Source organism: Typopeltis vanoorti, chromosome 21 (assembly GCF_054136105.1).
Source record: "Typopeltis vanoorti isolate ZY-2024b chromosome 21, IOZ_Tvanoo_1.0, whole genome shotgun sequence".
Classification (NCBI taxonomy): domain Eukaryota; kingdom Metazoa; phylum Arthropoda; class Arachnida; order Uropygi; family Thelyphonidae; genus Typopeltis; species Typopeltis vanoorti.
In genome coordinates, this window is record NC_143569.1 from 46,488,383 (window position 1) to 46,502,265 (window position 13,883).

At 34.8% G+C, this 13,883-nt stretch overlaps 1 protein-coding gene across 1 annotated transcript in view; it reads right to left on the bottom strand.

Moving 5' to 3' along the window:
* Rpn2 (Regulatory particle non-ATPase 2) overlaps positions 1-13,883 on the bottom strand; it is a 481,557-nt gene that overhangs the window by 381,709 nt on the left and 85,965 nt on the right. Inside the window, exon 8 of the mRNA XM_090411420.1 lies at positions 1,386-1,546. Coding sequence (XP_090267546.1) covers positions 1,386-1,546 — 161 coding nt within the window. The remainder of the gene's footprint in view (positions 1-1,385; positions 1,547-13,883) is intronic.

Sequence of the window (13,883 nt, forward strand, 5' to 3'; positions counted from 1 at the left end):
ATCTATATGGATCACATTATGAAGGAAAGTGGTATTAAAACTGATATCAAAATTGGAGATGTTAATGTGAGTTCTTTGCTTTATGCGGATGATGTTATACTTCGAAATAAATCTGCTACTAGTCTGCAGAAGTAAAACATTTGACCAAAGACTAGAGAATGCAGATATGAGAGTCCCGAGAAAGATTAGAGGCATGAACAGATGGCATCAATGGCAATATCATATTAAAAACTTAAATTAGCTGTATACAAAACAGTGTTCAAACCAATTTTAATTTATGGATCTGAGAGCTGGGTTAGAAGTAAAACACTTGACCAAAGACTAGAGAATGCAGATATGAGTCCCGAGAAAGATTAGGGGCATGAACAGATGGCATCAATGGCAATATCATATTAAAAACATTGTTATCATCAAGGAATAAGTTCTGTTAATATTGGAGTCTTGACAGGTAACAGATTGATTTGGAGAAAACTTGTGGATAGGAAGTTAGTAATGAGTAAATTTTTAATATAGTACTATCATAGCCTGTATATCCTTTAAAGGTAACATGTCAAGAATTTGATGATGGCATGGTATGTCAGAATGAACACACACACACAGGTGCCACCCTTAGATTCGAAGTAGTCAAAGAGTGTAACAGGGAAAACTGAGATGAGTAATGCTTGGGAGAAATGAGATTTGGTCTCTACTAGAAAAAGTAGCTGGGTTAGTGAACACGATAGAGGTTGGAGTGAAGTTTGTGAAGTGAATTTGGAAGGCTCTGTGGGGCTTATTGACCATGGCTCAATAAGTCCCACAGAAAACACCAAAATGAAACACTAAAAACTACCGTTTTGATGTTTTATTTTTCTTCTGGTTGTTTTCATAGTTGTCCTTGTTCCCTTTTAGTTCAGCCTGACCTAACCTCTTTGAGGTTAGGTCAGGCTGAGCTCACATACACGACTGAGGAAAAATGCCTTTGTTGTTTACTGCTGTTATTAGTTTTCACATGATCTGTTGCAGGTCACTTTCATGAGTTGTTGAAATTTCGTTCCACCCTTTCTTTTATTTGTGGATCCAAATTAGTAGCACCTGATCTGGAAGTGAAGTTGCATTCTTCTGTTAACTTATAGATATCATCCTTTAGAGATTCATCAGTTTTCATGTGAAAATTGAAAATGAAGCACTGAACTTTTTACTTTTGGCCTCAATGGCTTTATGTACCATTAACACGATAAGGGTTAGACTGTGCTTCTAAATACATTACTGTTTTCATGTATAATTAAAATATCTTAGAATTATGATATATTTTTGTCTAGTCTTAAGTTATACTTTAGCATTTCTGGTCAGATGCAAGAAACTAAAAATATGTAAAAGCTAAAGAAATAATTTAGACAGACACTCACACATCAGTCTCTTTCTTTTCTTCTGCTTTCATTAGAGGTGATACCACTGATGAAGGAATCGGAGCTGTTGCTTTGAGTGCCTGAAGAACTCTAGACAAGAACTGCTGAGTAGCACTTTCATATAGATCAAATGCTATCTGATAAGCCATAAGTGCATTATCCTGAAAATAAATGCTATGCATGATTTTTTTATTACTGAAAAATTCACAGGAATTATGAAAGTATAGTACTCTACAGCTATTCAACACTAAACTTGAAGATAAAAGCAAAGTTCAAAATAGGAAGATGAAGATATTTGTGCTTGTAGTCTAATTGAAAGGAAAAGAAGTACAGTGATCTCTCAATTATCTTACCTTCAAATGAACAAACTTCAATTAACTAAGCAGCAAGTAATGTACTTTCAGTTATTATTCAATCCTTCAATTATCCAACAGGCGAATTGCTATGCTACTATTGTTGGATAATTGAAGAATTATCCAATTATAGTTGGATAACTGAGTTATTAGAGCGGTAGACAAAGTAAAAACTTGACCTGGTTGGAGACCTAGATAGAGTAAGAAATCAATCCCAAGATACAGAAAAGACTTGAGAAAATAAAGAAAAGAACAGGCTGAATTTCTACATCAGAAACACACTTGTCATAAGTTTCAGCATAGAGATATGCAAAAATTCAACTGGAAAGACCTTACTAACTGCATTATTACTGAATACGTTTGGACTTCTCTGGGATCTGTATGTTTAAGAGATTTAATATGGGAAGATAACACCAGTTTAGAACGAATAAAAATACATATCATTTAAAGAGAGAAAAATATGAGGGTGGTCTGAAAAATTCTCGGCCTCGACCACAGATGGTGATACCATCGGCAAGATTTTTTTTTTTTTCTAAGTTGGTACATCTGTCATAAGCATCTATGTGAAATTGCAAGTCATTCTATCAAGTACTTTGTTTTATACAGCTGTCTGAAGCAAAAGTGTTGTCTGTATCCCTTGAAATGGATAAAATTGAGTATCGTGCGGTTATAAAATGCTTTGTAAAAGAAGGTATAACGCCAAAAGAAATTCATTCGAAGTTCACAAAAGTTTATGGGCACTCTTCTCCTTCGTTTTCAACAATTAAGAAGTGGGCTGTCGAGTTTAAACATGGCTGTACCAGTCTTGAAGATGATCCAAGTGAAGGACATCCAAACAGTGTAACAACACAAGAAATCATTGATCAAGTGCACGATATGATATTGGATGACCGGCAAGTCAAAGTGTGTGAAATTGCTGAGACTATAGGCATTTCAAAAGAATGTGTAGGATATATTTTGCATGAAGAATTGCAAATGAAAAAGCTTTGAGCAAGATGGGTGCTGCATTTGCTCACAGCAGATCAAAAACGCACTCGCATGAAAATCTCTGAACAGTGATTGGAGCGTTTTAACAAGAATAAAATTGATTTTGTGAGTAGATTTATTACTATGGAAAAGACTTGGATTCACCATTACACACCAGAATTCAAACAGCAATCAAAATGGACAGAAGCCAGTTGTTCAGTGCCAAAGAAAACAAAGTCAGTTCCATCAGCAGGAAAGGTCATGGCATTGATGTTTTCAGATGCTAAAGCCATTTTGTTTATTAATTATCTTCAAAAGGGTAAAACAAAAACTAAGTAATAAAGGATCAGAATATTATTCTGATCTTTTAACCAGACCAGACGAAAAAATTTGTGAGAAAAGACCTGGTTTGCAGAAGGAAAAAATCATCTTTCATCAGGACAACGCACCTACTCACAAAGGTGTTTTGGCAATGGGAAAATTAAGGGATCTGCACAATGAATTGTTGGAACATCCACCCTATTCCCCAGACTTCTATTTCTTCCCACAATTAAAACTCTTTCTTGCTGGTCAGCATTTTTCTTCGAATCAAGAGGTGATTGCAGCTGTAGAGGGGTATTTTGCAGATCTTACTGAGAACCACTACAGGAATGGGATAATGGCGCTGGAGCATTGCTGGAATAAATGTATTAGTCTAAAGAGAGAGTATGTTGAAAAATTAATATAATTTCGAAATTATAAATTTATTTTTTCATTGTTAGGCCGAGAACTTTTCAGACCACCCTCATAAGCACAAAAGTTGTGAAAAAAAATCAAACTTTAATGTATGTAGACTAAAATAAAAAACTAAATAAGAAGAAAATAAAATAAGAAATAATGCAGAAAGTACTTGAATAGAAAATTGTCATGTGCTCTTTTAGAATACAGAGAAAAATGTACAATAGCTATGTGCAAAAGTAGCAAGGCAAAAATCATGGACAAATCTATTTAAAAAAAAACATGAAATGTATGAACTAAATAACATAATACACATTTCATTATTAACCATGCATCCAAGTCTCATCATGAGATCCCAGGCCCACACTAAACATTATTCACACAAAGTCTATCCTAAAATCTATTCGCTGACAAATGCATTCCCAATTACCTTCAACAACGCACTAAGTTCGCCACATTCCTGAATTTGTTTAATCCTTTACCCAAGTGTCGAGTTACAAAGTCATAGAGATACTTTGCTCGCAAACTTTAATCCTTTACCCAAGCATAAAACAAACAGGAAATAAGTTGCAGAAATGTTTTTTTCACTTGGTTACAAAGTAAAACTTTACATCTGAGTAATATTTAATATTGCAATACACATTTTTTATTACTTGCATATGAAAATATGACTTCTGCAGTGATTCAACATTAGTATCTTCCTGGGTTCCAATCTCCCAATGATGAGAACTCAATGAAGGTCAAAACCAGTCTGGATAATGACCCTTCCTATAATGTACAGCAGCATACACATCTAAAAGGGGAGTTCTCTGTGCATTATGAGATACTGGGGCAATTGATGTGAAGTCAGTGCTCTATACAACTAACTCAGGTGTGATGATACTTCACACACACACTTGGGTAAAGAATTAAACAAGAACTGATCTTAAATAATATAATTTACTTTATAATCATGTAAAAAAACTTTATTCTTTCTTCCACCTATCAAACAATTACTGCAACCTGCAAACCATCATTTTCTTCTCAAACTGATCAAACACCATCCTGATCATTCACCTCTACTCCACTCCACTACTTCCTCATTCCCAAGAAACCTTTCTCTCCTTTCACAGTAATATGTCTACATGCCAGTTTCAGCCTCATACTCTCTCTTTAAAGATCTTCCTCTGTCTCCCCTCCCACCACCACCACCGTTAGATTTATATGTTACTATTCTTTTTGGTAGCCTATTCAGTGACATTTATTCACATTTAATTTAGTGTATCCTCCAGTTCTTAAAAATTTCCAGTTCTTATAGCATATACTATAAGAGGTTTGGCTTAAACACTTAATCTTTTATTTCTTTGCACTAAATTTGGTTTCATGCTTATAATTTTGATGAAATTATAAATGAAGCTGCTTCTTCAATGTAGCAATTGCAGCCAATTGCTACATTGAAGCAATTAAAAATAAGATAATTAAAATAATTCAGTTGGTCAACGTTTGTTATTCAGAACTAATTTGCTTCTTATTAGTTAGCTCCCTTCCTTTAAATGCCATCATTTTTGTTTTATAAGATATTTTCATACCATATTTGGTAACAATTTTTCAAATATTTACAGAGCAAAATGTAGTTCATCCTCTGAAATAGCAATTAAGATTTGATCATATGCATATAATAATGTATCAGTAATCTGGTTCTAATTGTATTCTTGTGTTATTTACATGCGGCCATCATTCTTTTAATATCTCAGTACATGCATATCAGGGGCATATATTCAGTGTATGCTATGTGTGAAGTGCACACTCACATAATAGCAATATCACCGATATAATATTATTGCATTTATTTCTGTTAAAGACTCCCTTAACTGTTTCCTGGCTTTGCGTGATTCCTAAAATTAACACAATATACTAAAGCTTTGCGAAGAGGACACTTTGATGCATAAACATTGCATCATATTCTGTGTTAATAGCCCGGGTGTGGGGTAACAAATACGGACACCTTTAAGCAGACATATAGATGGCTCAAATTCTTAGTTTCCAATGGTTTTAAACCACCCAGAAATCAGTGGCTGTGATTGGTTATTGTGTCGACCAATCCAATTGAAAGTTGTCATTTGTAGTGAGATGCAGTTGTTTTCTGAGTTTCATGTGTTTTGCGTGAGTGAAGTGTCAACCGATGTGTTTAGGACGCAAATACAGACAAGTAATGGAAGTAATAAATGTCAAGGAAGCAAGTTTCAGAGACTTGCTTCCATGACATGTAATAATAATAATTTTTATTTATTTATTTCATATGGGGTTCCCCCTTTCCTCATTTACAACACTAGATAAGTTTTTAAAATAAATTTTATGTTGTTGCTTATTAAAAAGTTATTTATAACAATAAATTAAATTAAACAATGTTCATAACAATGAATTGAAATAAATTATGCAATTTTTTATATCTTTGCTTAATGTTATCGAAAAGTGACTGCACTAAAATGATCACAATAAGCGCCGTCTACTGTATTAACAACATGGAAATAAAAGTAAACTGAAAAACTGATGTTTATTATAACTTCACTCAACAGTACTTTGCAGTGCATTTCTCCAGAAGAAATATACAGATAAGACCTTCATGGAGTCAAGACCCATCACGGGAGATCCTAATGTCACATGCACAATTCGAAAGTGTGCCTTAAAGGCATTAAAGTCTGCATTCACCATACTCTCAGGTAACACATTCCAATCACCCATCACTACTCATGCAAAAAACCTGCTACTCATCTCCGTGCTCATACGCTCCTTATATAGCTACCAGAGATGACTTTTTCCTCTTCACATGTCTTCTCTATTTTATTTAAAATAAAAAAGTCCTCTACATTAATCTGTTAATAACCCCTTACCAACTTATGTATCAATCATGTCCTTCACCTCCTATCCAGACTGCACAAATTGATTTTCTCAATCTTTCTGTTTATCCTTTCCAAAATCTCATTCTTTTGAAAACTCATCATCATCATCATCATCATCAAATTCCTGCCATGTACCCTCAAGGGGTGTACAGGATATGACACTACTACATGAAAAAATTACATCATTACTAACTTCCTATCTACAATTTTCCTCCAAATCAGTCTGTTACTTGTCAAGACTCCAACATTATCAGATCTTATATTTCTATCGTCTAAGGCACTTTGTACTGTATCAATCCACCTATATCTTGGTCTTCCTCTGGGTCGTTTTCCTGCCAACCTGGCAGAGAACATTTGTTTTGCTAATCTTTCCTCTCCCATTCTATTTAAGTGACCATACCACCTGAGATTAGCTCTGCTAACGCATTCCTGGATGCTGACAATGTCAAGTTCTTTCCTAATATCCTCATTTTTAATATGATATTGCCATTGATGCCATCTGTTCACGCCTCTAATCTTTCTCAGGACTCTCATATCTGCGGTCTCTAGTCTTTGGTCAAGTGTTTTACTTCTGACCCAGCTCTCAGATCCATAAGTTAAAATTGGTTTGAACACAGTCTTGTATACAGCTAATTTAGTGTTCCGACTAATTTCTTTTTATTCCATTTGAATTTATTCAATTGACTTCCCACCATACCAGCTTTGCTGATTCTGTTGTCTATTTCTATATTTAGTTTACCATCTTCAGTAAAAATTGTGCCTAAGTAGCTGAAATGTTTTACTTGTTCCACAGGTTCTCCATTCACAACACAGTTGACATTTTCAATGATTCTGCCTATTTTCATTGTCTTTGTCTTTTTATTGCTGACCTTCATACCATATCTATTACAACAGCTATTCAATTTAGTCAGAGAATCTTGCAGACTTGTAGCGGATTTATTTAGAAGTATAACATCATCCTTTTGAAAACTAGGTGACCAAATCTACAAACTAAATGGTCAGTAATCTACATGTGGCTTGATTAAGCTCTTACGAGCTCATACATAACAGAACCATAACATACAAGTCAGTGTCCTCTGCGTCATTACCCTAAGTCTTTGTATGCTATCCTCACAATTTTAGTAATGTTGTGATATAGATGAAAGCAGCAGTGATTGAAATGTAAAAGAAATCAGAAATCAATTATAACATTTTATTTATTTATTTTTTATGATGAAGAATAAACAGTTAATGATTTCAACAATCATATGGCATGATTGTTAAGATGGTTTATAACAGAGGACAAGATAATTTATTACACTGGGTGTGTGTGTGTGTGCGCACAGGGGGAGGAGAGTTGTAGCATTTCAGATCTACCTGATGGAAGCAGAATAGGCTATTTTGTTTGTTCCAAAGTATTTGACATTCATCTGTTGTGTGGAATGCTATATCTGACTTGTGTTTTTTTTTATATCTTTCAGATGTTCTGATATGTAGATCTTTCAGAGTAGCAGCTATCTGCTATAGCAAAAGCAATGGCCACTGTAAACTGTTTTAAAAGTAGAGGATTTGGTGGTTTGGATGGATGTAAAAATAGAGATATCTATTTTTGATCTAATATTATCTTTTCTTTTGAGATCTTTAGATTGTATTGTTTAGCATATTAAAATTCACAAACTTTAAAAACTGATTTTTAAAGATCATCTTTATCTCATAATATAATCTGATCATCTGCACGTGACATTGTATTAACACTTGTTAATACAATTGATACCTTGTTTTGTTGTTTTCTATATTTGTATAATCTATACATATATACTGAACAGTGGCAGAGATAAACTGCATCCTTGATTATTATTTTTTTTTTTTGTTATTGCAATTAGCTTTATATTTATATCAATATTATGAACTTTGAATAGCTTGCATACTAAGATACTTGCATATCACATTCCTATTTTCATATCATTAAATTTATTATATACAGGGCTATTCTTCACAGCAATTTATAACTAAAAAGAATTTGGAGAACGTGATATCAGTACACTACCAATTTTCTAGCAATGGATGGTCTGGCACTTCCTTTAGTCCAGATAAAATTATGAGAGCACAACTGAAATTCCTGTAATCATCCCCCCCCCCCCCCCCAACTAGTGTTCACTGGGTTGCAAAAGACAGTGTTGCATCGTGGAGCCTGCACACTTAACTGTTCACTTATTTTGCTTAATTTAACTAAAGCTACAGCTTCTAAGGAAAGTCCAATCCAATTCACATTGGTGAAGGAATCAAGCATAAGCACAAGTTGATACATGATCAGGTAAAAAAGTGTTGAAACAACTCAACCATTGAGTTTCTGCACAGAAACTGCAATACACAAAGCAACTCTAATTGTAGCAAATTTATAGTATTGGACTGTAGGAATAGTTTTAGTGCACAGTGTTATATTGCATTTTCATTACAATAGCATTCTGCATATGGAGTTTTGGGACATGTAGGATAGTGATGAATTTATATTTTATAGCATTTGCTGTATTGCAAGTCAACTGTAACATGCTACAAAACTGATTAAGAATTAAATTAACATTTTTTGTTAAAATTTAAGTCCAAATAGCTTACTTGTTCTATAGGTTCTGCTTTAAAACTGATGTTTTTAATATTCTCCCTACTTTCATAGTTTGTCTTTTTATTACTAGTTTTCACAATAATAGAAATTACTCAATTCAGTTACATTACTAAAAATTTAGTGAATTATTTAGAAAGTTATTAAACCTGATAATCAAACAGGGAATGATATCACTTTCTGTAATAACGTATCCCATACAGATTATGAATAATAAAGAAGACAGAACGAATTCTGCCTTTCACCTTATTTAATATCAAAACACCATTCTATACATCTTTTTAACTGCTGATTTGCAATTTAAGTATATGTTATGCATCACTCTATATAAGATTCTATTACTTCGTATATACATATTTAGGGTTTTAACAGTTCTTATCTTGATAACCTACATGCTTTCATTTAAGATCAATTCCTGATATGTCCTCAAAGGATGTACAGAATGCCGTGACAGTACCAGTACTACAAAACTGAGTTACTGAGTTTACTAGCTACCTATCAGCAATTTTCTTCCACATCAACCTTTTACTTGTAAGGACACCAATATTGTAAGATCTTATCATCATCATCAAATACCTGACATGTATTCTCAACAGATGTACAAGATATTATGATAGTACTACATGAAAAACTTACATCATTACTAACTTCATATCAACAATTTTCCTCTAAATCAATCTGTTATCTATCAAGACTAAAATATTATCAGATCTTATATTTCTGTCTTCTGAGGCAATTTTTAAATATATCAATCCACCTATATCTTGGTCTTCCTCTGAGTCTTTTTCCTGCCAACCTGGCAGACAGCACTTGTTAATCTTTCCTCTCCCATTCTGAAGTGATCATACCACCTGAGATTATCTCTGCTAACACATTCTTGCATGCTAACAATGTCAAGTTCTTTCCTAATATCCTTGTTTTTAATTTGATGTTGCCATCTGTTCACATCCTTAATCTTTCTCAGAACTCTCATATCTGTAGTCTCTAGTCTTTGGTCAAGTGTTTTACTTCTAACCCATAAGTTAAAATTGATTTGAACACTGTCTTATATACAGCTAATTGAAGGTTTTGACTAATTTCTCTCTTATTCCATATAAATTTATTCAGTTGTATTCCTACCATACCAGCTTTGTTAATTCTATTATCTATTTCCATATTTAATTTACCATCTTCACTAAAAATAGTGCCTAAGCAGCTGAAATGTTTTACCTGTTCTATAGGTTCTCCATTTACAATGCAGTTGATATTTTCAATGCTTCTGATGAAGTATAACATCATCCACATAAAGAACTGAGATTAACATCTCCAATTTTGATATCAGGTTTAATACCACTTTCCTTCATAACGTGATCCATATAGATGATGAATAACAGAGGAGATGATGTACATCCTTGTCTGACACCAGATTTAACATTAAACCGTCTTCCTATACTTTCTTCAATTCTAATTGCTGACTTACAACTCAAATAAAGACTAAGTATTGCTTGATATTATGCCCCAATGACACCATACAACTGTAGCATTATGAAGAGCTTTCCTCTTGGCACCTAGTTATATGCCTTTTCCAGATCTGCAAAACTTAAATACAGATCTTTGTTATGCTCCCATGATTTCTCAACTATTTGTCGTAAAGTGAAAATCTGATCCTGACAGCCTCAATTTGTCCTGAATCCAGCTTCGCCAGGCTTTCCTTTCGTAATCCTTCTCAACTGTTTCTCAAATACTTGCATAAATCTTACCAGGAGTAGTCAGTAGGGAAATACCCTGTAATTCATTATTTCCATTTCCATATACGGGTACTGTGAGAGCTCTACTCCATCTGAAATTCATCCCTCTGTCCAGGCCTTCTGAACTATGCAGTGCAGCCACTACAAGATTTTATACCTCCATACTTGAGCATTTCTGGTTGAATATCATCTACTCCCACTACTGCCTTTTCATATTTCAAGCTTCTGATGTCATTTTCTACATGTATTCCCAATTGCATGCCTGCTGAGTGTTTTTTTACCACTGTGCTGTCACTGCTTGTTTCATTTAGCAATTTTTCAAAGTAATTACTCCATACATCAAGGATATCTTTTTCACCAATTTTCATGTTACCTTTGTAAAATTCGATGTGGTGAAATTTTATATATAAAAAAAAAAAATTTCTGACATCGATTTTACAGAGGTCATAAATCATATGGAAAGAACAAAATTACACATTACTGTATTTTAAGACAAATACCGACTGTAAACTTGTAAAGATAGCTAGCTAAAAGAATGACATAGAATTGTTCATAAGTTATAAAATATTGTAAAGGTTCAGATTGTACATTACATTTATATTTTATTAAGTTCTGATGTAAAGTTGTCCGCACGGTTAGCCTAGTGAATGTGTACTTCGCAACCATATGCCTGGGGAAGGAGTGTCCTAGGTTCGATTCCTGTCGGTGACGTGAGGAGCTGAAGGATCTTCCTCACCCATAGCCAAGTTAGCCGATCTTGGGGTTGGACAGTAGGGTTTTTTCCCCAGTTTATCCTAAGATTTTTCATCCCGCAAAGCAGGTTTGAGAACTCAGCACCACAGACATAGGATACACTGGGGCGTAGGGCTGACCACCTTATCCTGTGAACGGTTTGAGGTCCGATGATTAATAAAACCCTTGCCACCACAAGGTAAAAGAGGGAAAGGAAGATGAGATGAGATGATGTAAAGTTATAAGGGTAACAGAATGTTAAAAGTATTTCTGCTTCAAGTTAAGGTCATTCAGATGTAGAGATTTTGCCGCCAAAACTGAAGGTCAAGACAACAGCGATGTCAGCTATTTACAGAAGATTCGGGGATCTCAGACCCTAAAACAAGGAACTTCAGAATCATATAAAGGAGGTCTTGAGAAGCTCTAAAAGAGGAGACCTGGAGTTTTTCATCTTGCTGCAGTTTGTTGGCTCGCTCGGACTTCCGAGACTTCGTTGGAACGTGACCCCTAAGCACAGGAAACCAGGAGAGGCAGATTCTTCTTCGGAGATGAATTTTCAATAACAGAATGTGCCATGTGCGACCAGATACACTGCGCCTAGAGGAGATCCAGAACCGACAGTGAGCTATGCCACAATTCCCAGAAGAAGACTACAGCAGGACGACCGCCGAAAGCCATTCAGTGAAGTCTAGTGTATAGCACAGAGGAAAGCAGTCAGCAGGATCACCACAAATCTTCAAAGCTGGTAGGACTGTATATGTTTCTGCAAATTTGTGAGTAGATTCTATTGTATTAATGCTGAGGTAATGATTAAGAATTGTATGTCCACTGAATGTCATCATCATCATCAAATTCCTGCCATGGAATTTGATGAGGACGACCGCCGAAAGCCATTCAGTGAAGTCTAGTGTATAGCACAGAGGAAAGCAGTCAGCAGGATCACCACAAATCTTCAAAGCTGGTAGGACTGTATATGTTTCTGCAAATTTGTGAGTAGATTCTATTGTATTAATGCTGAGGTAATGATTAAGAATTGTATGTCCACTGAATGTCATCATTATCATCATCATCATCAAATTCCTGCCATGTACCCTCAAGGGGTGTACAGGATATGACAGTACTACATGAAAAAATTACATCATTACTAACTTCCTATCTACAATTTTCCTCCAAATCAGTCTGTTACTTGTCAAGACTGCAACATTATCAGATCTTATATTTCTATCGTCTAAGGCACTTTGTACCGTATCAATCCACCTATATCTTGGTCTTCCTCTGGGTCGTTTTCCTGCCAACCTGGCAGAGAACACTTGTTTTGCTAATCTTTCCTCTCCCATTCTATTTAATTGACCATACCACCTGAGATTAGCTCTGCTAACACATTCCTGGATGCTGACAATGTCAAGTTCTTTCTTAATATCCTCATTTTTAATATGATATTGCCATTGATGCCATCTGTTCATGCCTCTAATCTTTCTCAGGACTCTAATATCTGTGGTCTCTAGTCTTTGGTCAAGTGTTTTACTTCTGACCCAGCTCTCAGATCCATAAGTTAAAACTGGTTTGCAAACTGTCTTGTATACAGCTAATTTAGCGTTCTGACTAATTTTTCTCTTATTCCATATGAATTTATTCAATTGACTTCCCACCATACCAGCTTTGCTGATTCTGTTGTCTATTTCTATATTTAATTTACCATGTTCAGTAAAAATCGTGCCTAAGTAGCTGAAATGTTTTACTTGTTCCACAGGTTCTCCATTCACAACACAGTTGACATTTTCAATGATTCTGCCTATTTTCATTGTCTTTGTCTTTTTATTGCTGACCTTCATACCATATCTATTACAACAGCTATTCAATTTAGTCAGAGAATCTTGGAGACTTGTAGCGGATTTATTTAGAAGTATAATATCATCCGCATACAGCAAAGAGCTGACATTAACATCTCCAATTTTGATATCAGGTTTAATACCACTTTCCTTCATAATGTGATCCATATAGATAATGAATAACAGAGGGGATAATGTACATCCTTGTCTCACACCAGATTTAACATTAAACCATCTTCCTGTACTTCCTTCAATTCTAACTGCTGACTTACAACTCAAATAAAGATTAAGTATTGCTTGATATAATGCCCCATTGACACCATATAACTGCAGCATATTGAATAGCTTCCCTCTTGGGACCTTGTCATATGCCTTTTCCAAATCGACAAAACTTAAATACAGATCTTTGTTATATTCCCATGATTTCTCCACTATTTGTCGTAAAGTGAAGATCTGATCCTGACAGCCTCTATTGGTCCTGAATCCAGGTTGTTCTTCATCAAACTTTTCTTCCACAATTCTTCTTAACCGTTTCTCAAGAATACTTGCATAGATCTTGCCAGGAACACTCAGTAGGGAAATACCTCTGTAATTCTCACATTCAGTTTTATTTCCCTTTTTATATATGGGTACTATGAGAGCGCTACTCCAATCATCGGGAATTCGTCCCTCTGTCCAGGCTTTCTGAACTATGCAGTG